This window comes from Macrobrachium rosenbergii, chromosome 25, assembly GCF_040412425.1.
Source record: "Macrobrachium rosenbergii isolate ZJJX-2024 chromosome 25, ASM4041242v1, whole genome shotgun sequence".
Lineage (NCBI taxonomy): Eukaryota > Metazoa > Arthropoda > Malacostraca > Decapoda > Palaemonidae > Macrobrachium > Macrobrachium rosenbergii.
In genome coordinates this window covers 2,775,876-2,801,463 of record NC_089765.1, presented here as the reverse complement: position 1 = coordinate 2,801,463, position 25,588 = coordinate 2,775,876, and the positions used below count along the sequence as shown (strand labels likewise).

At 36.8% G+C, this 25,588-nt stretch overlaps 1 protein-coding gene across 5 annotated transcripts in view; it reads left to right on the top strand.

Moving 5' to 3' along the window:
• The window catches only part of LOC136852277 (ankyrin repeat domain-containing protein 50-like), a 99,425-nt gene that overhangs the window by 52,959 nt on the left and 20,878 nt on the right, over positions 1–25,588 (top strand). For all 5 annotated transcript variants that reach the window (XM_067126763.1, XM_067126761.1, XM_067126760.1 and 2 more), the window contains exons 19-25: positions 3,167–3,262; positions 6,893–7,003; positions 10,465–10,563; positions 12,358–12,459; positions 14,602–14,700; positions 14,954–15,016; positions 15,627–15,684. In XM_067126763.1, the coding sequence (XP_066982864.1) occupies positions 3,167–3,262; positions 6,893–7,003; positions 10,465–10,563; positions 12,358–12,459; positions 14,602–14,700; positions 14,954–15,016; positions 15,627–15,684 (628 nt within the window). The remainder of the gene's footprint in view (positions 1–3,166; positions 3,263–6,892; positions 7,004–10,464; positions 10,564–12,357; positions 12,460–14,601; positions 14,701–14,953; positions 15,017–15,626; positions 15,685–25,588) is intronic.

Sequence of the window (25,588 nt, the reverse complement as noted above, 5' to 3'; positions counted from 1 at the left end):
TAAAAAACCACCGGGAAGCAGGTAGAATAAGCCGAATAGAAATACTGGCCTGCGGATATGTTACGATGTATTAAAGCTTGAAACGCTGCAAGACCAGTACAGGAGATCTATTTGTTTCAAGTGCGGAGTCTGTTCTCGGAGCAAAATTGATTTTCTTGAGGGTTCTGTCGTGCTATCTGTTTTTTCTGACCTATATTTCTTTTAGGGATTTCACTTAGCAGATCGTCAGCTGGGATAGCTCAAGCTTTTGCAACTGAACCCAGTAATCCCTTCTGACAGGGCTTATGATAGCCATGCGTGCAAATGGCTACTGTTCCGCACTAGCGACCTTGAATTCCTTTTTAATCTGTAATTCTTTATAGCAGAGGTTCACAAGTAATCTTCCCAACCTGACCCAGCGAAAGACAAGTGGTCTTAGCGAGGTTTGTATCTGTCTCTAACTAGAAGTGAAAATCACCACAACAGTGACTGAAAGTACCCACTTCTGCATTTCCAGAGAACCTTACTACTTATTAACTGGCACCGCTGACAAGCGGTATATTAATTTTTCATTTTCATGCGAAAAAAAATTATTTTATAAAATAAGGCTACATATATTTCATAAGACATTTCTAAAATTTTAATCCTTACTGGGCCAATATTTAACAAAGAACGTTTTTATGAAGCCCATATCCAGATGTTTAAATTATACTTTTTGATAAAACCGAGAAAAAAGTTTTTAATTACGTTATCGTGTTGCTTAAATTAACAAAACCACGATATTTCAAATGCTGTCATATTTAACTGTTTTTCGCTTTGACGATAAAAAAAAATAAATGATTAGGAAAACAGCAGCTAAAACACATCCATCCGTATCAAGCAGCGGCCGTGGCAATGAAAGGTTATAGGCTTAAACAGTAGAATAAGCCTTGGTTAAAGCCAAGGCTTAGCCAAGGTCTGTGTGGTACTGTGGTACTTACAGTTCCCCCAAATACATGATCCATGTATGTTAGCGACTCATTCTCTAGAGTTTTATGCATTTCATCCCATTGATACTGATGGAAACTGCGCGTTTTTGTGTTTCTCAAGACCCTTTTATATATCTAATAGCTGACAACCCGGCTCTGCCCGGGAAAACTCTGAATGACAACTGATAAACTCTCTCTCTCTCTCTCTCTCTCTCTCTCTCTCTCTCTCTCTCTCTCTCTCCCCCCATGACTCTTTCCCTCCTTCTCCATAACACCCCCTCTCTCTCTCTCTCTCTCTCTCTCTCTCTCTCTCTCTCTCTCCCCCCCATGACTCTTTCCCTCCTTCTCCATAACACCCCCTCTACTCTCTCTCTCTCTCTCTCTCTCTCTCTCTCTCTCTCTCTCTCTCTCTCTCTCTCTCTCCAACCATCCCTGTCTCTTTCTTTTCTCTAACACCCCTTTTGCTCTCTCTCTCTCTCTCCAACCATCCCTGTCTCTTTCCCTCTTTCTTTTCTTTAACACCCCTTCTGCTCTCTCTCTCTCTCTCTCTCTCTCTCACTTCTTTTCCATCTTTCTTCCTCTCACTCTCTCCCTCTCTCACTCTTTTTCTCTCCGACCCTCCCCGTCGCTTTCCCTCTTTCTTCTCCCTAACACCCCCTCTACTCTCTCTCACTTCCTCTCCCTCTACTCTCTTTCTCTCTCACTTCCTCTCCCTCTCAATCTCTCTCTGTCACCCCCTGCCCAACCCACAACCCACTTTGGTGCCATTGATGTCTTACCCCCACAGTATTCTCTTCCGTATAGTAACTCATATATATACCAAAATTAAGAATGATAAATTCGTAAAGTTTCCAAGTCTACGGGCATAACCTGCCCCTTTTCACTGGTAGAATCAGTCCCGTTTCAGTGAAACCCTTCCAGCCCCACCCCTTTTGGTGCCCTTTGATGCTAGTGATGTCTTACCCCGCCCCGCCCCCGCCCCCAAACCCCGCAGTGTTCTTTTCGAGATAGTAAGTCATATGTATACCAAGTTTGGTTGAAATTGCTCAATGCGTTTCGGAGTGTATGTGGAACACACGCACATACTGTACATACATACATCCATTTTTATGTATGTAGAAGATTATGGGGTGTGTGTCAGTGTAGAGGGTGTTTTTTGTGGGGGTTGGGGTGGGGGGTTTGTGTAGGAGGCCGGTAAGATAGAGCAAAAACGAGTGAATTGCGCCATCAGGGGCAGTCTCAAATAGATGGTGCTTGACCTAAATTAGCAGGAATCAAACGTCGTGTCATAGAAGACAACAATATCGAAGGACCAATCGCAGGGTTTTCCGTTTTCATCAAATTCTTATAGACTTTCTTTTCTAGTGTCGAAGATTTGATCGCGTTATATCAACCCTGACGTGTCTCTCTCTCTCTCTCTCTCTCTCTCTCTCTCTCTCTCTCTCTCTCTCTCTCTCTCTCTCTCTCTCTCTATATATATATATATATATATATATATATATTATATATGTGTGTGTGTGCATATATACACACATGTATGTGTATATATATATATATATATTTGTATACATGTGTACATATGTATATATATTTATGTAAGTATGTATGTGTATATATCTGTATAAATGAATATATATATATATATATATATATATATATATATATATATATATATATATATATATATATATATGATTATTATCACTTTTGTACGTGATTCATTTATCACACATTACCACAGGTGAAAAATAAGAAACGGGGTGTAGGTCCTGACCGGTTTCGACTTTATTTCCAATACTGTGGTAATGTGTGATATATATATATATATATATATATATATATATATATATATATATATATATATATTATATATATATATATATATATATATATATATATATATATATATATATATATATATATATATATGCTTTTTTTTTTAAGGCACTGTCAAAGGAAAATGTAATGGCATAGCTGCCAGCAGCCAGGACGTGAGTTTAATGTTTGAAAGGTATTCATGCCACAGCAACAGTAAGAATTGTAGTGTTACACGAATTAGCTCCAGTACGTTGACTTCCTCCAGAGGGAAGATGAAGGTCACGAAACCTCCAGCTTTGGTGAGGGACAGTTAGTGAATGAAACGTTCAGTTTTACCAGAACCTTTCGCAATTCGCTTGCAGTCAAGCAATAACTTTGAGCTTGAATTGTTTTCTTTACAGGAGACACTCCACTGATGGCAGCCGCAAAGAGCAGGAACACGTTGCTAGATCTTCTGATAAGCGCTGGAGCAAATGTTAACCATATCAACCACTTAGGTGAGCATATGAAATTGACACGTATGCCTTGCTTGCTCTCTCTCTCTCTCTCTCTCTCTCTCTCTCTCTCTCTCTCTCTCTCTCTCTCTTTTCATTGTAAATTGAAACATTGTGGAACATACTTTTCCAGGAGGGATGCAATTCACGCCCTTGTTTTCTCACCAAAAATGGTAACATTAACATTAACATTCCATTAGTAATCACTTATCTTTATAATGATTCCGTTTTTTTTTTCTGAAAAGAAAACTATTGTGCCGGCTTTGTCTGTCCGTCCGCACTTTTTTCCTGTCCGCCCTCAGATCTTAAAAACTACTGAGGCTAGAGAGCTGCAAATTGGTATGTTGATCATCCACCCTCCAATCATCAAACAAACCAAATTGCCGCCCCCTAACCTCAGTAGTTTTTATTTTATTTAAGGTTAAATTTAGCCATAATGGTGCGTCTGGCAACGATATAGGACAGGCCACCACCGGCCGCCGTGGTTAAAGTTTCATGGGCCGGGGCTCATACAGCATTAGACAGAGACCACCGAAAGATAGATCTATTTTCGATGGCCTTGATTATACGATATACAGAAAACTCGATTGCGCCGATTCGTCGCATTTTTTACTTGTTTTACTTTTCAAGTGTTTGTACGTAAATCTGTGAAATTTTTGCACCACAAATTCTTCCTCTGCAGTCACCGTCATTTAGCTATGGCTGAAAATGTTTGTTTAGATTGAAATGCATAAAGGATTCTTGATTTTAACATTTCCTTTTATGACCAATATCTTAATTTTAGAAAATATGATGCACTTTTGAATCATAATTTAAAAACAAAGGTTTTGGGTGAAGATATTTCCTGCAGGACATTGTGTTGTCCTGTATGTGTAAATTAATCAATTCATTTTGTCACTTCATATCTCTCTGGAATTATCTAACATCCCGTTTTTTATCATCTTTCCAATGTTTATAAAAATATCTTTTCATTACTGGGCTTCCATCTCATTTTTTTCATTCAGCCGTCCTCGATAAACATCTGGTGGACGTTGTCATCTGAATGCATTCCCCAGTTAGACTTCTGTTAGTGAATTCAGCAGAGCTTTTCTGCTGACTCTAGAGGTTTCATCTACAGTTGATGGAATGACTGGTTCACCAGGTTCATGTTAATGATGGGGCACCACCCCCTTGACACCTTGAGAACCACATGCAAAATATCAGACCTCGGAGAACTATTCAACATTCCTGTCACTTACTTTGATAACATTGACATCACCTTGTTATCAAGGACTCAGTGATTTTCTGAGGACTAGCCATAAGCTCCAAGGAGTCACATTGTGAAGGGCTAGTCCTGCCTTTTGCCATTCTCAAAAGACTTGTAGTTAGTGCAGCCTTTCTCCTGTTCTGGAAAGACAGTCACTGTCAACCTGCGCCTCAAAGGTGTGGAAGATTTTCTGCACACAGCATCTGGATTACTTGGAATATGGAAAACTTAGTCATTCACTGATAAACACTGCTTCTGTTATGTCTGTGTCTGGTATTGGGTATGAGACAACCATTTTTTTCATGGTCTGATTTCTTTCATCTTGCCTTTTGTTTTAGATGGAGTAGACCCAACCAACTGTTGAAGTGATCTCAAAGGTTCAAAAAGGAGACAAAATGATAAAAATCCTCTGTCCCATGTCTCATCGTTTAGATAACAATGTCAGCCACCGCAGAGGAAAGATCTTGCAGAATTGAATTTGTCAGCTTAGAGAATGCAAGTCATGCCCAAAACCTCTTCTGCCATTGAAATGATCAGGGACTGAATCAGATAATGATTGCTGAAGCCGTAAACTAGATATAGGAAGAGAAAGATGCACAATGTATCACACTAGACCTCGGTGCCTGAGAGTGATTATGTTTGGTCAAAGCATACAAGTAATTTTCTAAATTCTTCAGTCTCAAGTTCCAAAACATAATTATTATTGTAATCTTTCTTATCATCCGTTCCATCCAGTCATCAAGAAGCATATTGGTAACAGTGCTTGCTATTGGGAGTTTGAAGCAGAAGAGGGCATTCCTCACTATTTTTCCAACCTGAAGATCAAGTGGACCCAAACCATGTTATTCACTAAAGGAAGCTTTGCTTTGTCGAACCCTTGGCCCCCGCCAGTGTGTTCCAGTCCAAAAGGCCGCCATGACTGAGGGTATACACGAAATGGATCTTCATACGCCCTTTCCAAATCTTTGCCTTTTGGTAAAGTGTCAGACACCTGTACTTAAGAGCCAAGTGTGTTGGGGCTCTTGTTAGAGTGTCAGACACCTATACTTAAGAGCCAGGTGTGTTGGGGGGCTCTTGTTCTGAATCTAGCATTGGTTACCTCATTCCAGGTAAAACACCTCCTCATTCTATAAAAAAAAAAAAAAAAAGACGTTCTGCCAGGCCATACCTCAAAGGGCAATTCCTGTTGGTTTATTCAGTAAGCGTCACTAATTTTGGCTTCCCCGGTGTAGGAGTCATTAAATATAAATGCTTTTAATATCTTCTTGGAAAAATCTTATGGTACGTTTTTCAATGGGTCTAGAGTGTCGTTGCAAAACATCGCAACCTTTTCCAAGAGACATTCGTTCCGATTTTCACTTATTTTTCAATTTATATTTGTAAAATAACATTTTACTTACAGTTGCTCAGAATCATTGGTCAGTTGGGTTTCTAACCCCCTCTGTCTCCTCCTCTAACGTTCTATAACATGATCCATACCAGACTTGTGATATTCATGCCGTTTTTAAACGTAGAAGAAGAATCCCTGGTTCTGTAGTTCACTATTCCCATTACTTCTTAATGATATTCCGTATTACTTCTTAATGATATTCCATAATTACACGAGAGAAAAGGATTCCGAAAACGGTAACATGCTTGAGTAATAAAGAATTATGGAGTCGTGTCCTGCAGAATCAATCAACAACAATACGGAAATGTCAACGGCACTGCAGACACATGAAACAAGGCTCAGTGAATAGGAGGAGGAGGAGGAAGAAGAAGAAGAGGGGGGGGAGGAGGGGAGGAGGAGGACCACTGAGTCTCATACCAGGGACCTGAGCATCTGTTAGCCGCTTGCACATTGCTGCCAGCCAGCAGACGATTTGCTTTTGCTTAGGGAATGAATTTTCCGGTATGCTGTTGTCCATTAACGGTAATGGGTTTGTTATGAAACATATATATGCATAGCGTGCTCTCTCTCTCTCACTCTCTCTACATTTATACAATATATTTATATATATATATTATATATATATGTATATATATATATATATATATATATATATATGTGTGTGTGTGTGTGTGTGTGTGTGTGTGTGCGTGTGTGTATCTCTTATAGTTAACTAAATTTTTTTGTGAATGATATAGGTTACCATTCGGTCACAGTTAACTAATGTTTTCCATTGCATTTTGTACCATTTCCATTCTTATACTAGGCTCATGTAATTTGGAGTGCTTATTTTTCAGAGTGGTGCTGTATTTTGTCAAATAAAATTCTTACATTACTAATGAAAACCATCCCATCCAAAAATTGTTTGAATACCCACCTCTTTATTCAGGGTTGATATTTTAAAGCGAACCAATTGGTAAACTCTAGGAAAAAATATCTGAACTATTTTTCTTTACAGGTTACACTCCGATCATGGCCGTTTGCGACGGTTACGGTGGCGACGCGAGAACTACCATTTTGGACACTCTGTTGCAAGCCGGAGGCGACCCTAATCGGAGGCTAGGAGAAAGTAAGCGCTCATGTTTATTAGCGTCACGTTAGCACAACTCAAATCCCAGTTATTCTAGTTAGGAATGGAATGGAATATCGCGAGTTCATTCAGCGCTGGTGTTACAGACTAAATACACACACAAAACAAAGCCACTCCAACATCTAAAAACATAACAAACATCTCACACGTCTCGAACTCTCGACCTACCCGCGCAACAACTTCTCGCTGCTGGGAGAAAGGGCGTTGGGTCTGGTATGATACATGTACCATACGCTACCGGGGTGTAAGCGATGTCAGGCAGGGCAGCCGATCGAGACTACGGTCTACCCCAAAGCAAATCAAAAGTCCTTCAAAAGAAGGCATCGTGCTTACCCCGTACAAAAATGGGAAAAAAGCACGTTAAAAGAAGAAGAAGATTCAGGGCTGGAAAGGATATTGTGAATAGGTAGGTTCGAAAGGTGTGACAGGGGGAAAACCTCAAAGCAGTTGCACTGTGAAATAATTGTTAGGAGAGGGTGGACAGCAAGACGGAAGAAAGATGATATGAATGGAGGTACAGTAAAAGGATTTAAAAGGGTTGCAGCTAGGGGCCGAAGGAACGCTGCATGCAAAGAACCTTCAGCAATGCCAACAGTGCACCCCGTGAGGCGCACTGACGGCATTAACCCCCTACGGGGTTGTTCTAGTTATTACCATCAAACTGATCTGATTACGAAAGGAAACCTGTAGATACAATACACTCATTCAAAGTTTACTGCAAAAATAGGAACCGGATAACTCTTCGTAATACTTCATATTGACACAGAATTTGCCTTACAGCACTGGGAGTTATAGCCGCCACTTTTCTTCTTCATTTCTTCCATTCTTCAATATTTTTCTCTCTAAAACTGAAGAACGCTCATAACTCACTCATGTTTACATTTCAGTTTTTATTCTTACCAATAACAGGACGCATTACCATATACTGTAATAACCATACAATGCAATGTTACCCGTTTTTCGAAACTGTATGGCCTTTCATGTATTCCGGGTGTACCTATACTTGATTTGATCACGTTATCTCTCCAACGTGGACAAACACAAGACGCGTCTGACTGGATACCAAATAGAGTTTGCAAGCCCCTTGGTGGATCTTATCCCAAAGTTTGTCTTTCATGGACCATCCTTCTGTATGTGTCTACAACCACTGGAGAAGAAGAACGGAAGCCATCAACATAAGAACCTGAGGCAACAAAAGAGAGGGCCTATACTAATGTATGCAGCTGTTCAGAAACCAGAGCTCGGTAGCAATATGTATATAGTTCCGTTGACGATGCAGTTTTTGTGACTATTGATGTTACTTGGCTTCGCTACTTTTTTCACTGATTTGTGGTTTTTGAATCGCACTTAACCTGTTTTACTATCTCTTATTAACAAAAATTTGTTAGAGGTGTTAACTGACTATACAAGTATAATCGTTGTTCATAGTACTGTATATTTTGCCATTTAAGATAAAAGTTAAAAGATTCATGTGAAGGAATGTAAATGCTACGCTTTTGAAATAGCGACGTGTAATTATTCTTATGCAAAACTACAGAATGAGGGATGCAGAGTAAACTCACTGGCATTGTTGATGTTGCCATCAATCTCTGGTCCATGACCAGTGACATCTACTGGTATAGGTCTTCTCTTTGGCTTTCCTTCCTCTTCTGTGGATCTGGATGGGTGATGGTTGTTTTTATCCTGTTGCAATGCAAAGGCCTGTCAGGGGTTGTAGGCACATACAGAAGGATGGTCCATGGAAGGCAGTCTTCAGGATAAGATCCACCAAGAGACTTGAGTAAAAGTTTTGCCATGCCATGGAGAATTCTGCAAGATTTACAGAAGGCCACTCTACCGTCTAATTGCCTTCTCCAGAACCTCCCTTCGGAAGAATGACATGACTTTTTATGTTCCTTGAAGAACCTACGTTTAGCTGGGGAAGATCAAAGATTTAAGGAAGACTAGACCTCAGTCTGATCGTCATTACTGATAGTTTCTTTCAATGGTTCAATAGGCCATTTAAAGTAGATAAAGGATATCGAATGAAACAAATGTCCTAAAGGCTGTATCAACTGGAATATCATCCTTTGACTGGTATAATATGTAAAAGGTGAAAACTTTGCAAGGTTCGAAGAAAACAATGCTGCCCACTGAGACCAACTGTAGAACATGCCCCAGCGAGAAATGGCAAAGTCTGTACAGTAATGTACAGAGATGTTGATTGTCGAGGTGTGAAAATGAGACAAAGTCTGAAGAATTCCCAGTGCCATGTATCTTCTCTTAAGGCCTGATCTTGGCCATCGTGTTGAGGACCCTACTATCAAAGTTCATCAAAATTCACACAGGATAATCATCAGTTGCTTAGCCAGGGAGAGTTTATGATGCCTTGATTCGCCATATGGAAAGACAGTCAGCCACACTCAAGAGCCCCCTCTGTCATCAACGTGGCTGGGATATCCTTCAGGAAATGTTCAGGGATGTCCACCTCTGAAGCTGAAAGCTGTGCTGAAGGACGAGAAGTAATGAGCATAACATTTCGAGCTAGTGCCTTGGCACCTGAGACTGGTAGTTGTGTTTTAGGTGGACGATCCATAACTCGTTGAATGTTTGTTTTAAATCAGAATTGCAGTCGTTTCTGACATCTTGCCACTCAGTCCCTGCTGGGAAAGGAAAGTCGCATGAAAAATAGGTCCCAGGGGCCTGGTGATTCAAACTAGTCTTTACTGAAGGTTAAGAACATTAAATTAAAGTTACGTTTTAGAATCTAAAATTGGTGCTGTGGTTTAGAATATAAATTGAAAGATACAGTTTTGGGTAAAACAATAAAGTTGCGGTTTAGAATATGAAATTAAAGTTACAGTTTAGAATATAAAATTAAAGCTACGGTTTAGAATATAAAGCTAAAGGTACGGTTCAAAACTTAAAATTAAAGCTACTGTTTAGAATATAGAATTTAAGTTAGAGTTTAGAGTAGAGAGTTAAATTGAATGTTTAGAATATAAAGGGTTTAGAGTAAAAAATTAAAGTTACGGTTTGGAATATAAAATTAAAACTATGGTTATGATATAAATTTAAAGCTACGGTCTAATGTAAAGCATTAAATTTACGGATTAGGATATAAAATGAAAAGTGTGCTTTAGAATAGGAAATTTAAGCTACGGTTTAGAATACGAAATTAAAACAACGGTTTAGAATATGAAATTAAAGCTACGGTTTAGAATATTAACATTAACATTACTGTTTAGAATATAAAATTACAGTTATTCAGGAACCTCAGAAATTCCCTGTTTTTTTTTTTTTTATTTCAATGATCTGAATGCATTTCAGTGAAAAGGAAATTCTGATTGAAATGAAAGATGGAATATGTATTGTTGGTTTGAAATTTAAGAACTTATTCTGCGGCGAAATGTTTAGTAACGCCTCTGATTGACCAGTGTTGTGTGACCTTTCTTTTCAAGGCCAGAGTGCTCTCCATCACGCTGCCGAGGCAGGGGATTCAGCCCTAATCAAAATGCTCGTAGTCAACGGAGCTTCCTTAACAGCAATTGACTCGCAAGGTAAGCGTCAGTGAACATTCGTCATCCCATTGTCAGTGTTCATCAGGTGTCAGATATTACTGCATATTGCGTTTCATTTCTTGATGTGGTCTTTAGGTAAACTATCCTTCAAAAATCATACAAAAACAACAAAGAGCATTTAATGCGGAAACGAGTTTGATTTGAAAAAAAAAAGTTCTTAAAAAATCGTGAAATCAAGAAAAACTTGGCTACTTAAATCGCCGGGTTTTCAGTTTACAAAAAGAGAAAATGACCAAAATCTTGTGGTGCTTATTCCCTTGTCTCCCCATTCTAGGAGACATTGCTTGAATTTTCATCATTTTGGTTGTGTCGTGCATATTCACGCTCGAAGGAATAACGAAAAAGATTATAATTAAAAGGGAGTCTTCCAAATAACTGTAAAGCAGTGTAAAAATTCTGTTATCTATATGATTCACGTTACTTTGGCCAAATAGGCAAAGCTATCAATGCAATAAGGTTTGGGTAACGCAAACTTTGGTCAAATCGAACACTACTGTACCACTACAGCGCGCGGTCAGCCGCCGACCGGGATATTGGTTTATATTGATGTCGCCGGGGCACTTATGCTTATATACTGACACTCAAGGTCCTTTAGATGTATTGTATATTTAAAGGACCTTGCTTATACTCATATACTACGCCCGACGTAGTATATGAGTATTCCCTTCATTGTGGGTATTTCATCGTGGGTATTCTTCCATTTCGACCTTAGGCTTTTGTAGTGACAAGCGCATTCAAAAAGTGTGATTAATCGAGAAGTTCAGAGGGTATTGTTGATATTATAATTACATACGTATCTGGGGAAAAAGGCCATGTTTTCTATTCTGATGTGAGTCAGAAATTTAAATATATATATATATATATATATATATATATATAATATATATATTCATATATATATATATATATATATATATATATATATTCATATATATATATATATATATATATATATATTATATATTATATTTATATATATATTATATATATATGTATATATATAAAGATGAAATCCACGAAGGAAACTTGGAAACACTGGAGTGCTGCGAGGCCTTTCGACTCTCGTCCTTTACTTAGCAGTCTGCTAAGTAAAAATCGAAAGAGTCGAAAGGTCTCGCAGCACTCCAGTGCTTCCGTTTCCTTCGTGGATTTTATCTATATTTAAATATTCATCACGTTCCATATTTTCGTGATTCAGTTATACATAACACACACACACGCACACACACACACACACACACACACACACACATATATATATATATATATATATATATATATATATATATATATATATATATATACAATGGTCACTTTTTTTTTCCCGGATACGTATGTAATCATAATATCAACAAACCCTCCTAACTCCTCAATTTGTTCACACTTTTGGATACGGATATCACTGAAATGCCTAAGGTCTAAATGGAATAATGTATATATATATATGTATATATGCATTATATATATATGTATATATATATTTATATATATATATATATATATATATATATATATATATATATATATGTGTGTGTGTGTGTGTATATATGCATGTATACACACATATACTGTATATATGCATATATATAATATATATATATATATATATATATATACAATATATATATATATATATATATAATATATAATAGATAGATAGATAGATAAATAGATATGCTTTCAACTAATCACACATACTATTTATGAGTGTTATACCAGTTACTTCCGTAGGTGCTGACTCCTGGTACATATTTTTTCTTCTGTATGTTGCAGGTTACACACCGCTGATGGCAACTTCGCAACATCATGATCGATTTGGACCAATGAAATTGCTTTTAGACAGCGGAAGTGACGTCAACGCTCTCAGTTATTTTGGTAATGGATTCTAATTGAGTTATTGGGTAAAGGATATCTTTCTAGCACATGAAATAACATTTGATGGAAAGGTCTGGGAATGACAGATCAACTTCAAATTTGTGATTAATTAGCAGTGGCGATTATTTTCAAGTCTAGTAAACTGTCCAACGACAATATCTTTTACATGGCTTCCGAAGCTAATAGTGGGTTGTTTTCCCATACAAATAAAGTGATGTATAACTGAATCACGAAAATATGGAACGTGACGAATATATAAATAAAGACAAAATCCACGAAGGAAAGAGAGGCGCTGGAGTGCTGCGAGGCCTTTCGACTGCCGTCCTTTACTTAGCCGTCCGAAGGAAAGAGAAGCACTGGAGTGCTGCGAGGCCTTTCGACTGTCGTCCTTTACTTAGCAGACACTAAGTAAAGGACGGCAGTCGAAAGGCCTCACAGCACTCCAGTGTTTCTCATTCCTTCGTGGATTTTGTCTTTATTTAAATAAAGTGATGTTTAGGATTCTTATATCCGTCGTGCATAGGAAGCTTAAACCATTTCCAACTCTCTTATTGCTGGTATGTACAGTGGTGACAGTGGTATCAGGTTGAACTGTCGATGAGAGCTGAGCAACCCGCAGTCTCTCACTTCAGCTTGTTCTTGGCGTGGACGCACCTCTCGCTGAAGGGGCAGACATTCGGCTTTTTGTTCGGCAGCATCACTCAGTTATTTTAGTTGCTTGATTACTGATAATTCATGCTGGTTGTTTCTATTCTTGTGCATAAGATGTTCAAGTCGTACTTACAGGTAGTGGGCATCTTGTAGTGGCCAATATCAGTCGTCTTTCGGCGTCAGTAATACTCCAATTGTATTTTTCTAGATTGAGTCAAGTTGGCGCTGTTGCCTTCTAAGAATACACAACACAAACTATGATAGAGGCCTCTCATATCAGAATTGAACGCCACCAAAGCCCAAATTGTTCATGATTTTATCTCGACCTATTTTTCGTGGCTACATGTTATTTCAAGGGTTTTATTTTCCTGATTTTGATCAAACTCGAAAAGTTGGTACCTTAGTGTCTGGCGACTGTTTTACCAAAACGTTCTTCCCTCTGGCTAATTTTTAAGGGTCATATTTCGATGTGAAGGCTGACATTTCATTCTCCTTTGTAAGAAGGTATCTTGAAGTTTGGTGATTATTTTTCATCATTATTTTGTCACTGACATACTGTTAAAGTCTCATGTAAATTTGAAGAGTAATATTCTATTCTCTCTGATTTTGATTATGCTTGGTAAGTAGGTACATCGGCGGTAGATAATTACTTTTAAATGTTGAGTTCCAAGGTCACATATCAATTTAAAGGACAGAATTTTATTCTTATCTGATTTTAATGGCACTTGCTGTAGGTAGGTGCCACTGGGGATTGTTTCTTCGACTGCTTTATATTTATCTACTTCCATTTGTGGTATGATCTTCTCAAATATGTAGTACGGTCTTCCAATTGATCACCAGCCTTGAATACTGACATTTTATTGGCTGCCCAGGAACTTTATTTTATTTACAAGCTTAGTGACTATCCCTCTTCATCATAGGGCAACACAGGTGCTATATATATAATTTTTTTTTCTAAATTTACTAACAAGTTCAAAACTATTGCCTACACAGTCTAGTCAAGGTTTGCCCTTCTTACACTGAGGATGAAGTTCATGATTTATAATCATCCTTATTCATAATTTTTCTGCCTTCCAATGAAAGGGCAGAAAAATGATGAATGATGATGATTTTGAAAGCGTTTAAATAACTTGATAAGATAACGGGAAAGATTTTGTGTTTGTGACTGGTCACAGAAGTGGACCAGACCAGAGGAAACCTGTCCAGCTCTGGAAGATTTCAAGATAAAACAAAGGGATATGAAAGTCTGACGACAAAATAGTCAGAGCAAAGGAAGGCCACGGGTGCACTGAGAAGCTTTCTGAAAGAGCTGTGGAACACGCCAAGAATTCTGTGTACCATTCTACGGTCACTTTAATTCACTCCATCTTGATATGATGATCTTTATTTTAGCTTTACAAGAATAACTCAATAAAGTCACAGTACATGAATTAATTGTCTAAAGTCAAAATATTATTAAACTAAAAAAAACGATTATTTTTTTCTTCACAGGTGGTACCCTTATACATAGGCTTGTTAGGAGCAGGGATACTGAATCGCTTGCTTACGCGATGAAATTCTGTCCGAATCTCCTCCTCACGGATCAAGATGGTACGGCCTTAGAGTTCTCTTGTTATCTGAATTGTATTTCTCTTGGGCTGCTATACTCAAAGAATTCTGACCTTCAAAGAAACGGTGCTCAGAAACAACAATAATTTATTTGTGCGTTGCAATGAATCTTCCTTTCAAATGACAATATTTCCCATTTTGAAGAAACGTCTCATAATGTGAAGACAGTTCTTCATTAAAGATCTGATGATTTCAAGTCCTGACTGACACGATACCTATTTTTGTTTACTCTTAGACCGAACCCCTGAGGCATTAGCAGAATATAACTCATATTCGGAGATCACTGATATCTTACAAGGTAAGTAAAAGTATTTGTAATGTTGTGAAGATGCCAACAAGAAGTCTCTTCGGACAAGAAAGACGTTAATTTTTTTTTTTTTTTTTAAATCACAGGACCTCTAAAAGCAGAAAGTATTTTTAGCATTCAGATCTTTTGGACTATCTAAAAAATATTTTTAAATTCTTTATCTGACTGCTTGTTTTTGACTAGATATTGCGGGACTAATATTCATAGGGATTATCGGATCTGACAGATACCGTGTAGAGCTGAAGTTTAACTTTGAAATTAATACTGATCTCAGGTGTTGCTGAGATCTAATGAACGACGCGAAAGAATCTTGTTAAACGTATATTTTATAGAAAGTCCTGTTCAAGCCACTATTATTAACTATAAAGAATGTATCTTATTCCATTAAATGAAGCCTATTAAATAAAAAAAAAATTAAGAGCTGAAAAGTTTGATGCAACATTTTGGTTACAGTACCTGTTATAATATCTTTGGTGAAGCTGAGGTTTTTAAAAACTTTTTACGATTGTAGTTTTGTTTTACTTTAACGAAACATCGTCGCTAAATTCTTCTGGAGCAAAATCATGACTCTTTACACTAACTGCCGTTTTTCCACAAACAGATAGCCACGACTCGGTTTGCGTGTACCAGATGCAGGTGTATGAAGAAGGCCAACACAGGTAGTGGTGATCTGTACTTTACCTTTTATTCTTTTCATCTGCTTGCCAATATATATATATATATATATATATATATATATATATATATATATATATATATATATATATATATATATATATATATATAATAATTTTTATATAAACTATGAATTTCCTTATCTCTTTTCTTTTAGCCCTCTCTCTCTCTCTCTCTCTCTCTCTCTCTCTCTCTCTCTCTCTCTCTCTCTCTCTCTCTCTCTCTCTCTCTCTCTCTCTCTCTCTCTAGTGATGTGACATTCTCTCGGTGAGACGTAATCGTTCATGGTCTGGATAATCTACCCGATAATACGCGTCTTACATACAATTAGCGAATGAAATATAGCTAAAAGTGTTCGTGAACTATCGGTGATTAGCTTAATATCAGATTAGAGCGAAAAACCGTCTAATAAGTTGTCTATGAGTGAATTAATAAAATCAGAAAATCATGGAGGAATCAGCCAACAGTGGCAAAAGGTGGAGAAATCTAGCTTGCATCGGAGATATTCAATATGATGAATTGGCAGGAAGGGAACTTGGTTTGCTGATCGTGGAGATGAATTGCAACATTGACCAAAAAGATGTGAAAACATTCACAGACATATTGAAAGGATACGATCCTTCAAACTGGAGCAAATCTGTAGAAAATATAATGAAAATAATAGAAGGGATACCAATGAAAGTTCAAGTTATCAAAAGACTTATAAAGAAAATCTACAAAAATCAACACATTCCATCAAAGAAAATAAGTAAGGTGGAATTAGTGAATATATTGATTGATGCAATAGGCAAACGGATGCCTAAAGCATGTAAACTATGTAGAGTGTGGTATAGCATTGTAAATCCACAAAACCTGATTAGGAAATGCTATGCTTGCCATGTACCGACACACCCGTCATGTGCTGAAGTTGAGCAAAATAGAAATAAGGACACAAAAATATTTTGCTCAACATGTCTAGTATGGATAGACAAGGTCATTAAATCAAGACTTAATGTACAGATTGTGGAGGATGAAGAAGATGAAGAAGAGGAAAATAGAGAAGAAAATAAGACTGAAGAGAGAGAAAAGATTAATGAAAACAAAGAACAGGATAATAGTATGGATGCAGAGAAACTCATAGATTCTACATATGAGGCAATACAGCAACATACATATGAAGAAATAAATTATGACATGATAAATAAAAATAAAATCCCAAAGAGGTTGTACCTGGATCTCCATACTGATGGGAAAGAACAAGAAAAAAAAAAAAAAAAAGAAAGACACAGTATGCACCCTTTTGAAAAGAGGGAATTGCAGGTTTGGTGAAAGATGTTATTACAAACATCCCAAGATATGTCACAATTATGAGATCTATGGCAAATGTGCATATCTAGATGGCTATGAAGAGGAATGCAGCGATCTACATCCAAAAATATGTAGAAACTGGAAAGAAGGAAATGGATGTAGGTTTAATAAGAAATGTAGGTACATGCATCCTGTAGCCATGAAAAACCAAAATCAAAATCAAATACATATAAAAACCAAGGTAAAAATGAAACAAATAAAGAAAACAACAAAGATCATGTGATGAAGGCAAAAAGCAAGCCAACAACACATTATGAAATGTCAGCACCACGATATGAGCCATCAACACCTAGATATAGCACAAGGAACAAGTAATGTATCTATGATGCTAGGGGATGGTGCAGATATGGAGATAAGTGCAGGTTTATGCACAAAGTGAATAAATATGAAGCTGGAAGAACAAATATAATGGAAAAGTTAGATTTTTTAATGTACGAGTTTCTGGAAATGAAAAAGAGATCAACATATCAGAACAGGAAAGAGACATGGGAAAATCCTTATTATTACCCATATTAGATAATGGAGATAATACGCAAACCATCATAGTGATGAACGCGCAGGGTTTAGTTTCGAGTAACTCAAAAAGAAAGATAGAGTTCTTAGAAGAACTAACCCAAAATGAAAAAATAGAAATATTGAATATAAGTGAAACCTGGTATTCCCAAGAGACTGGTAATGATGACCAGATAAAGGGTATCCAAACTTATAGATCAGATAGAAAAATAGAAATCAAGGGGGAACCATGATATATGGGAGAGATGCCAATCAAGGAAAAATCTGTGAGAAATATAGTAACACAGAATGTGAATTAATAGCGGTAGAATTTGAATCTGAAAAATTAGTGAACATTGTAATATATAGACCCCTAATACTAAAGAGTTTGACATAATAATTGAAAAATTGGATGAAATATGTAGAAATCACAAGGACTGGACTATACTCCTAACTGGAGACTTTAACTTTCCTTTTGTAGAATGGAAAGAACGAATAGGAGACTGTGGTTGTATTTATACATATAAAAAGAGAGCAATAGTAGTGCAGAAGATAAGAGGCAATTTGAAAAGCTATTAGTTATGCTAATAGAACATAACATTCAGCAAATAAATCACCTACCAACAAGAAAGGATAATATTTTAGACCTAGTATTTGTGAATGAGGTGAACTATGTTAAAGAAATAATAGTATATAACACGAGTATTTCGGACCATAATGTCATAGAACTAACAGTCCGTTCCAGAACATACGAAAACAGAGAAAAGCAAGAGACGAAAAAATGGGAAGGATATGGAAAATACAATTTCTATAGTAAGAATATAAATTGGTCAAAAATAAATGAAGAATTAAACAAAGAATGGGAAAACATATTTGTAAGTGATGATATACAGGTAAATACCGATATATTATATAAAATATTAGAGGAAATAGTGGAAAAATATATACCGAAGAAAAAAGTAATCATCAGTCACGAATTCCAAGAGACAGAAGGATCTTGTTCCAGAAAATTAGAAAGTGGAAAAAGCTCTTGCAAAAGAAAAGAATGCATGGAAAGTGATGGAACTAAAAGTAAGATAGAAAATGCAGAACAAAAGATTATACAATCAAAAGAAAATGAAAAATGGAACCTAGAAGAAACGACACTACAAAATATCAAGCAAAACCTAAAATTTTTTATTCATATGCAAAAAGATGAATAAAATAAGAGTAGAAATAGGCCCTCTAAGAATTGAAGGGCGATTAACGAATGAAAAAGGAAATATGTAACATATTAGCAGAAAGATATAAGAGTGAATTTACATCTAGAATTGACAATGAAGATAATGATACAGAAATAAGAGATGAAAATACTGAATACTTATCAGATATAGATATTACAGAAGCCGATATTGTGCAGGCTATTAATGAAATTAAAAATGGATCAGCAGCAGGACCAGATGGAGTACCTGCCATATTGTTAAAGAAAGTGGTTCATTCAATCGCAAAGCCGCTAGCAATATTATTAAGACAAAGTATAGATACAGGCAAGATTTATGATGAGCATAAATTAGCATATATTACTCCTACTTTCAAAAGTGGTTCAAGACTAGAGGCAAGTAATTATAGGCCTGTGAGTCTGACATCTCATATTATGAAAGTATATGAAAGGGTAATGAAAAAAATATAATGAAACATTTAATGAAAAATAGATTGTTCAATATAGGACAACATGGTTTTGTACCTGGAAAAAGTACACAAACCCAACTGTTAGTCCACCATTAAAGCATATATAAAAATATGATAAATGAAAAAGATACAGATGTGGTTTACCTAGACTTTGCAAAAGCTTTTGACAAGGTAGATCATAATATATTAGCGAAAAAATTAGAAAACATAACATTGTTGACAAAGTAGGAAGATGGATAAAAGAATTTTTGCAAAATAGAAAACAGATAGTGATTGCAAACGATGAGAAATCGGATGAAGCTACGGTAATATCCGGTGTACCACAGGGTACGGTGTTAGCTGCATTGCTGTTTGTGATTATGATTGCAGACATAGACAGTAATGTTAAGGACTCAGTAGTAAGAAGTTTCGCAGATGACACAAGAATAAGTAGAGAAATTGCTTGTGATGAAGATAGGAACTCGCTACAAAGAGACCTAAACAAAATATATAAATGGGCAGAGATAAATAGGATGGTATTTAACTCTGATAAATTTGAATCAATGAACTATGGTGATAAAGTAGGAATGCTATATGCATATAAAGGACCTAATAATGAGACAATCACAAACAAGGAAGCAGTTAAAGACCTTGGTGTGATGTTGAATAGGAATATGTTATGCAATGATCAAATAGCAATTTTATTGTCAAAATGCAAAGCAAAAATGGGAATGTTGTTCCGGCACTTCAAAACAAGAAAAGCTGAACACATGATTATGCTTTATAAAACGTACGTACGTAGTCCACTTGAATATTGCAATATAATATGGTACCCACACTACCAAAAGGATATTGCACAAATAGAGAGTGTACAAAGGTCATTTACAGCTAGAATAGAAGAAGTTAAGGACCTTGACTACTGGGAAAGACTACAATTCTTAAATTTATATAGTCTTGAAAGGAGAAGAGAACGCTACATGGTAATTCAAGCATGGAAACAGATAGAAGGAATTACCGAAAACATCATGGAACTAAAATTATCAAAAAGAGCAAGCAGAGGTAGATTAATAGTGCCAAAAAGTATACCAGGAAAATTAAGGAAAGCACACAGGACATTAATCCACCACGCACCAGCATCGATAATGCAGCGTCTATTCAATGCGCTACCAGCTCATCTGAGGAACATAACAGGAGTGAGCGTAGATGTGTCTAAGAATAAGCTCGACAAATATCTAAGATGCATCCCAGACCATCCAAGACTGGAAGATGCAAAATATACCGGAAGATGCGTTAGCAACTCTCTGGTAGACATCAAAGGCGCCTCACACTGAGGGACCTGGGGCAACCCGAACGAATTGTAAGGTCTGTAAGGTAAGGTAAGTTCCTCGTTGGGCGAGTCGGTAGAATTGTCGGCTAGCACTCGCTATGCTCGAGTTCGAGTCTCCGGCCGGCTAATGAAGAATTAGAGGAATTTATTTCTGATGATAGAAATTCATTTCTCGCTATAATGTGGTTCGGATTCCACAATAAGCTGTAGGTCCCGTTGCTAGGTATAACCAGCTGGTTCTTAGCCACGTAAAATAAGTCTAATCCTTCGGGCCAGCCCTAGGAGAGCTGTTAATCAGCTCAGTGGTCTGGTTAAACTAAGGTATATTTAACTTTTCTCTCTCTCTCTCTCCTTTCAGTTAACTGTTGCACTGTCATAGTCACTCTCTCTCTCTCTCCCCTTTCAGTTAATTGTTGCGCTGTCATAGTCTCTCTCTCTCTCTCTCTCTCTCTCTCCTTTCAGTTAATTGTTGCACTGTCATAGTCTCTCTCTCTCTCTCTCTCTCTCTCTCTCTCTCTCCTTTCAGTTAACTGTTGCACTGTCATAGTCTCTCTCTCTCTCTCCTTTCAGTTAATTGTTGCACTGTCATAGTCTCTCTCTCTCTCCTTTCAGTTAACTGTTGCACTGTCATAGTCTCTCTCTCTCTCTCTCTCTCTCTCTCTCTCTCTCTCTCTCTCTCTCTCTCTCTCTCTCTCCTTTCAGTTAACTGTTGCACTGTCATAGTCTCTCTCTCTCTCTCTCTCTCTCTCTCTCTCTCCTTTCAGTTAATTGTTGCACTGTCATAGTCTCTCTCTCTCTCTCTCTCTCTCTCTCTCTCTCTCCTTTCAGTTAACTGTTGACCTGTCATAGTCTCTCTCTCTCTCTCTCTCTCTCTCTCTCTCTCTCTCTCTCTCTCTCTCTCTCTCTCTCTCTCTCTCCTTTCAGTTAACTGTTGCACTGTCATAGTCTCTCTCTCTCTCTCTCTCTCTCTCTCTCTCTCTCTCTCTCTCTCTCTCTCTCTCTCTCTCCCCCTCTCAGTTGACTATTGCACTGTCATAGTCTCTCTCCCCCCCTCTCTCTCTCTCTCTCTCTCTCTCTCTCTCCTTTCAGTTGACTGTTGCACTATCATAGTCTCTCTCTCTCTCTCTCTCTCTCTCTCTCTCTCTCTCTCTCTCTCTCTCTCTCTCTCTCTCTCTCTCCCCTTTCAGTTGACTGTTGCACTGTCATAGCCTCTCTCTCTCTCTCTCTCTCTCTCTCTCTCTCTCTCTCTCTCTCTCTCTCTCTCCTTTCAGTTAACTGTTGCACTATCATAATCTCTCTCTCTCTCTCTCTCTCTCTCTCTCTCTCTCTCTCTCTCTCTCTCTCTCTCTCTCCTTTCAGTTGACTGTTGCACTGTCATAGTCTCTCTCTCTCTCTCTCTCTCTCTCTCTCTCTCTCTCTCTCTCTCTCTCTCTCTCTCTCTCTCCTTTCAGTTAACTGTTGTACTGTCATAGTCTCTATCTCCTGTAGCCATGAAAAACCAAAATCAAAATCAAATACATATAAAAAATCAAGGTAAAAATGAAACAAATAAAGAAAAGAACAAAGATCATGTGATGAAGGCAAAAACAAGCCAACAACACATTACGAAATGTCAGCACCACGATATGAGCCATCAGCACCTAGATATAGCACAAGGAACAAGCAATGTATCTATGATGCTAAGGGATGGTGCAGATATGGAGATAAGTGCAGGTTTATGCACAAAGTGAATAAATATGAAGCTGGAAGAACAAGTATAATGGAAAAGTTGGATTTTTTTTTTTTTAATGTACGAATTTCTGAAATGAAAAAGATCAACATATCAGAACAGGAAAGAGACATGGGAAAATCCTTTATTATTACCCATATTAGATTATGGAGATAATACGCAAACCATCATAGTGATGAACGCGCAGGGTTTAGTTTCGAGTAACTCAAAAGAAAGATAGAGTTCTTAGAAGAACTAACCCAAAATGAAAAAATAGAAATATTGAATATAAGTGAAACCTGGTATTCCCAAGAGACTGGTAATGATGACCAGATAAAGGGTTTCCAAACTTATAGATCAGATAGAAAAAATAGAAATCAAGGGGGAACCGCGATATATGGGAGAGATGCCAATCAAGGAAAAATCTGTGAGAAATATAGTAACACAGAATGTGAATTAATAGCGGTAGAATTTGAATATGAAAAATTAGTGAACATTGTAATATATAGACCCCCTAATACTAAAGAGTTTGACATAATAATTGAAAAATTGGATGAAATATGTAGAAATCACAAGGACTGGACTATACTCCTAACCGGAGACTTTAACTTTCCTTTTGTAGAATGGAAAGAACGAATAGGAGACTGTGGTTGTATTTATACATATAAAAAAGAGAGCAATAGTAGTGCAGAAGATAAGAGGCAATTTGAAAAGCTATTAGATATGCTACTAGAACATAACATTCAGCAAATAAATCACCTACCAACAAGAAAGGATAATATTTTAGATCTAGTATTTGTGAACGAGGTGAACTATGTTAAAGAAATAATAGTATATAACACGAGTATTTCGGACCATAATGTCATAGAACTAACAGTCCGTTCCAGAACATATGAAAACAGAGAAAAGCAAGAAACGAAAAAATGGGAAGGATATGGAAAATACAATTTCTATAGTAAGAATATAAATTGGTCAAAAATAAATGAAGAATTAAACAAAGAATGGGAAAATATATTTGTAAGTGATGATATACAGGTAAATACCGATATATTATATAAAATATTAGAGGAAATAGTGGAAAAATATATACCGAAGAAAAAAGTAATCATCAGTCACGAATTCCAAGAGACAGAAGGATCTTGTTCCAGAAAATTAGAAAGTGGAAAAAGCTCTTGCAAAAGAAAAGAATGCATGGAAAGTGATGGAACTAAAAAGTAAGATAGAAAATGCAGAACAAAAGATTATACAATCAAAAGAAAATGAAAAAGGGAACCTAGAAGAAATGACACTACAAAATATCAAGCAAAACCCTAAAATTTTTTATTCATATGCAAAAAGATGAATAAAATAAGAGTAGAAATAGGCCCTCTAAGAATTGAAGGGCGATTAACGAATGAAAAAAGGAAATATGTAACATATTAGCAGAAAGATATAAGAGTGAATTTACACCTAGAATTGAAAATGAAGATAATGATACAGAAATAAGAGATGAAAATACTGAATACTTATCAGATATAGATATTACAGAAGCCGATATTGTGCAGGCTATTAATGAAATTAAAAATGGATCAGCAGCAGGACCAGATGGAGTACCTGTCATATTGTTAAAGAAAGTGGTTCATTCAATCGCAAAGCCGCTAGCAATATTATTAAGACAAAGTATAGATACAGGCAAGATTTATGACGAGCATAAATTAGCATATATTACTCCTACTTTCAAAAGTGGTTCAAGACTAGAGGCAAGTAATTATAGGCCTGTGAGTCTGACATCACATATTATGAAAGTATATGAAAGGGTAATAAAAAAATATAATGAAACATTTAATGAAAAATAGATTGTTCAATATAGGACAACATGGTTTTGTACCCGGAAAAAGTACACAAACCCAACTGTTAGTCCACCATGAAAGCATATATAAAAATATGATAAATGAAAAAGATACAGATGTGGTTTACCTAGACTTTGCAAAAGCTTTTGACAAGGTAGATCATAATATATTAGCGAAAAAAATTAGAAAAACATAACATTGTTGACAAAGTAGGAAGATGGATAAAAGAATTTTTGCAAAATAGAAAACAGATAGTGATTGCAAACGATGAGAAATCGGATGAAGCTACGGTAATATCCGGTGTACCACAGGGTACAGTGTTAGCTGCATTGCTGTTTGTGATTATGATTGCAGACATAGACAGTAATGTTAAGGACCCAGTAGTAAGAAGTTTCAAGATGACACAAGAATAAGTAGAGAAATTGCTTGTGATGAAGATAGGAACTCGCTACAAAGAGACCTAAATAAAATATATAAATGGGCAGAGATAAATAGGATGGTATTTAACTCTGATAAATTTGAATCAATGAACTATGGTGATAAAGTAGGAATGCTATATGCATATAAAGGACCTAATAATGAGACAATCACAAACAAGGAAGCAGTTAAAGACCTTGGTGTGATGTTGAATAGGAATATGTTATGCAATGATCAAATAGCAATTCTATTGGCAAAGTGCAAAGCAAAAATGGGAATGTTGTTCCGGCACTTCAAAACAAGAAAAGCTGAACACATGATTATGCTTTATAAAACGTACGTACGTAGTCCACTTGAATATTGCAATATAATATGGTACCCACACTACCAAAAGGATATTGCACAAATAGAGAGTGTACAAAGGTCATTTACAGCTAGAATAGAAGAAGTTAAGGACCTTGACTACTGGGAAAGACTACAATTCTTAAATTTATATAGTCTTGAAAGGAGAAGAGAACGCTACATGGTAATTCAAGCATGGAAACAGATAGAAGGAATTACCGAAAATATCATGGAACTAAAATTATCAAAAAGAGCAAGCAGAGGTAGATTAATAGTGCCAAAAGTATACCAGGAAAATTAAGGAAAGCACACAGGACATTAATACACCACGCACCAGCATCGATAATGCAGCGTCTATTCAATGCGCTACCAGCTCATCTGAGGAACATAACAGGAGTGAGCGTAGATGTGTTTAAGAATAAGCTCGACAAATATCTAAGATGCATCCCAGACCATCCAAGACTGGAAGATGCAAAATATACCGGAAGATGCGTTAGCAACTCTCTGGTAGACATCAAAGGCGCCTCACACTGAGGGACCTGGGGCAACCCGAACGAATTGTAAGGTCTGTAAGGTAAGGTCTCCTTTCAGTTAATTGTTGCACTGTCATAGTCTCTCTCTCTCTCTCTCGTTTCAGTTAACTGTTGCACTGTCATAGTCTCTCTCTCTCTCTCTCCTTTCAGCTAACTGTTGCACTGTCAAAGTCTCTCTCTCTCCTTTCAGTTAACTGTTGCACTGTCATAGTCTCTCTCTCTCCTTTCAGTTAATTGTTGCACTGT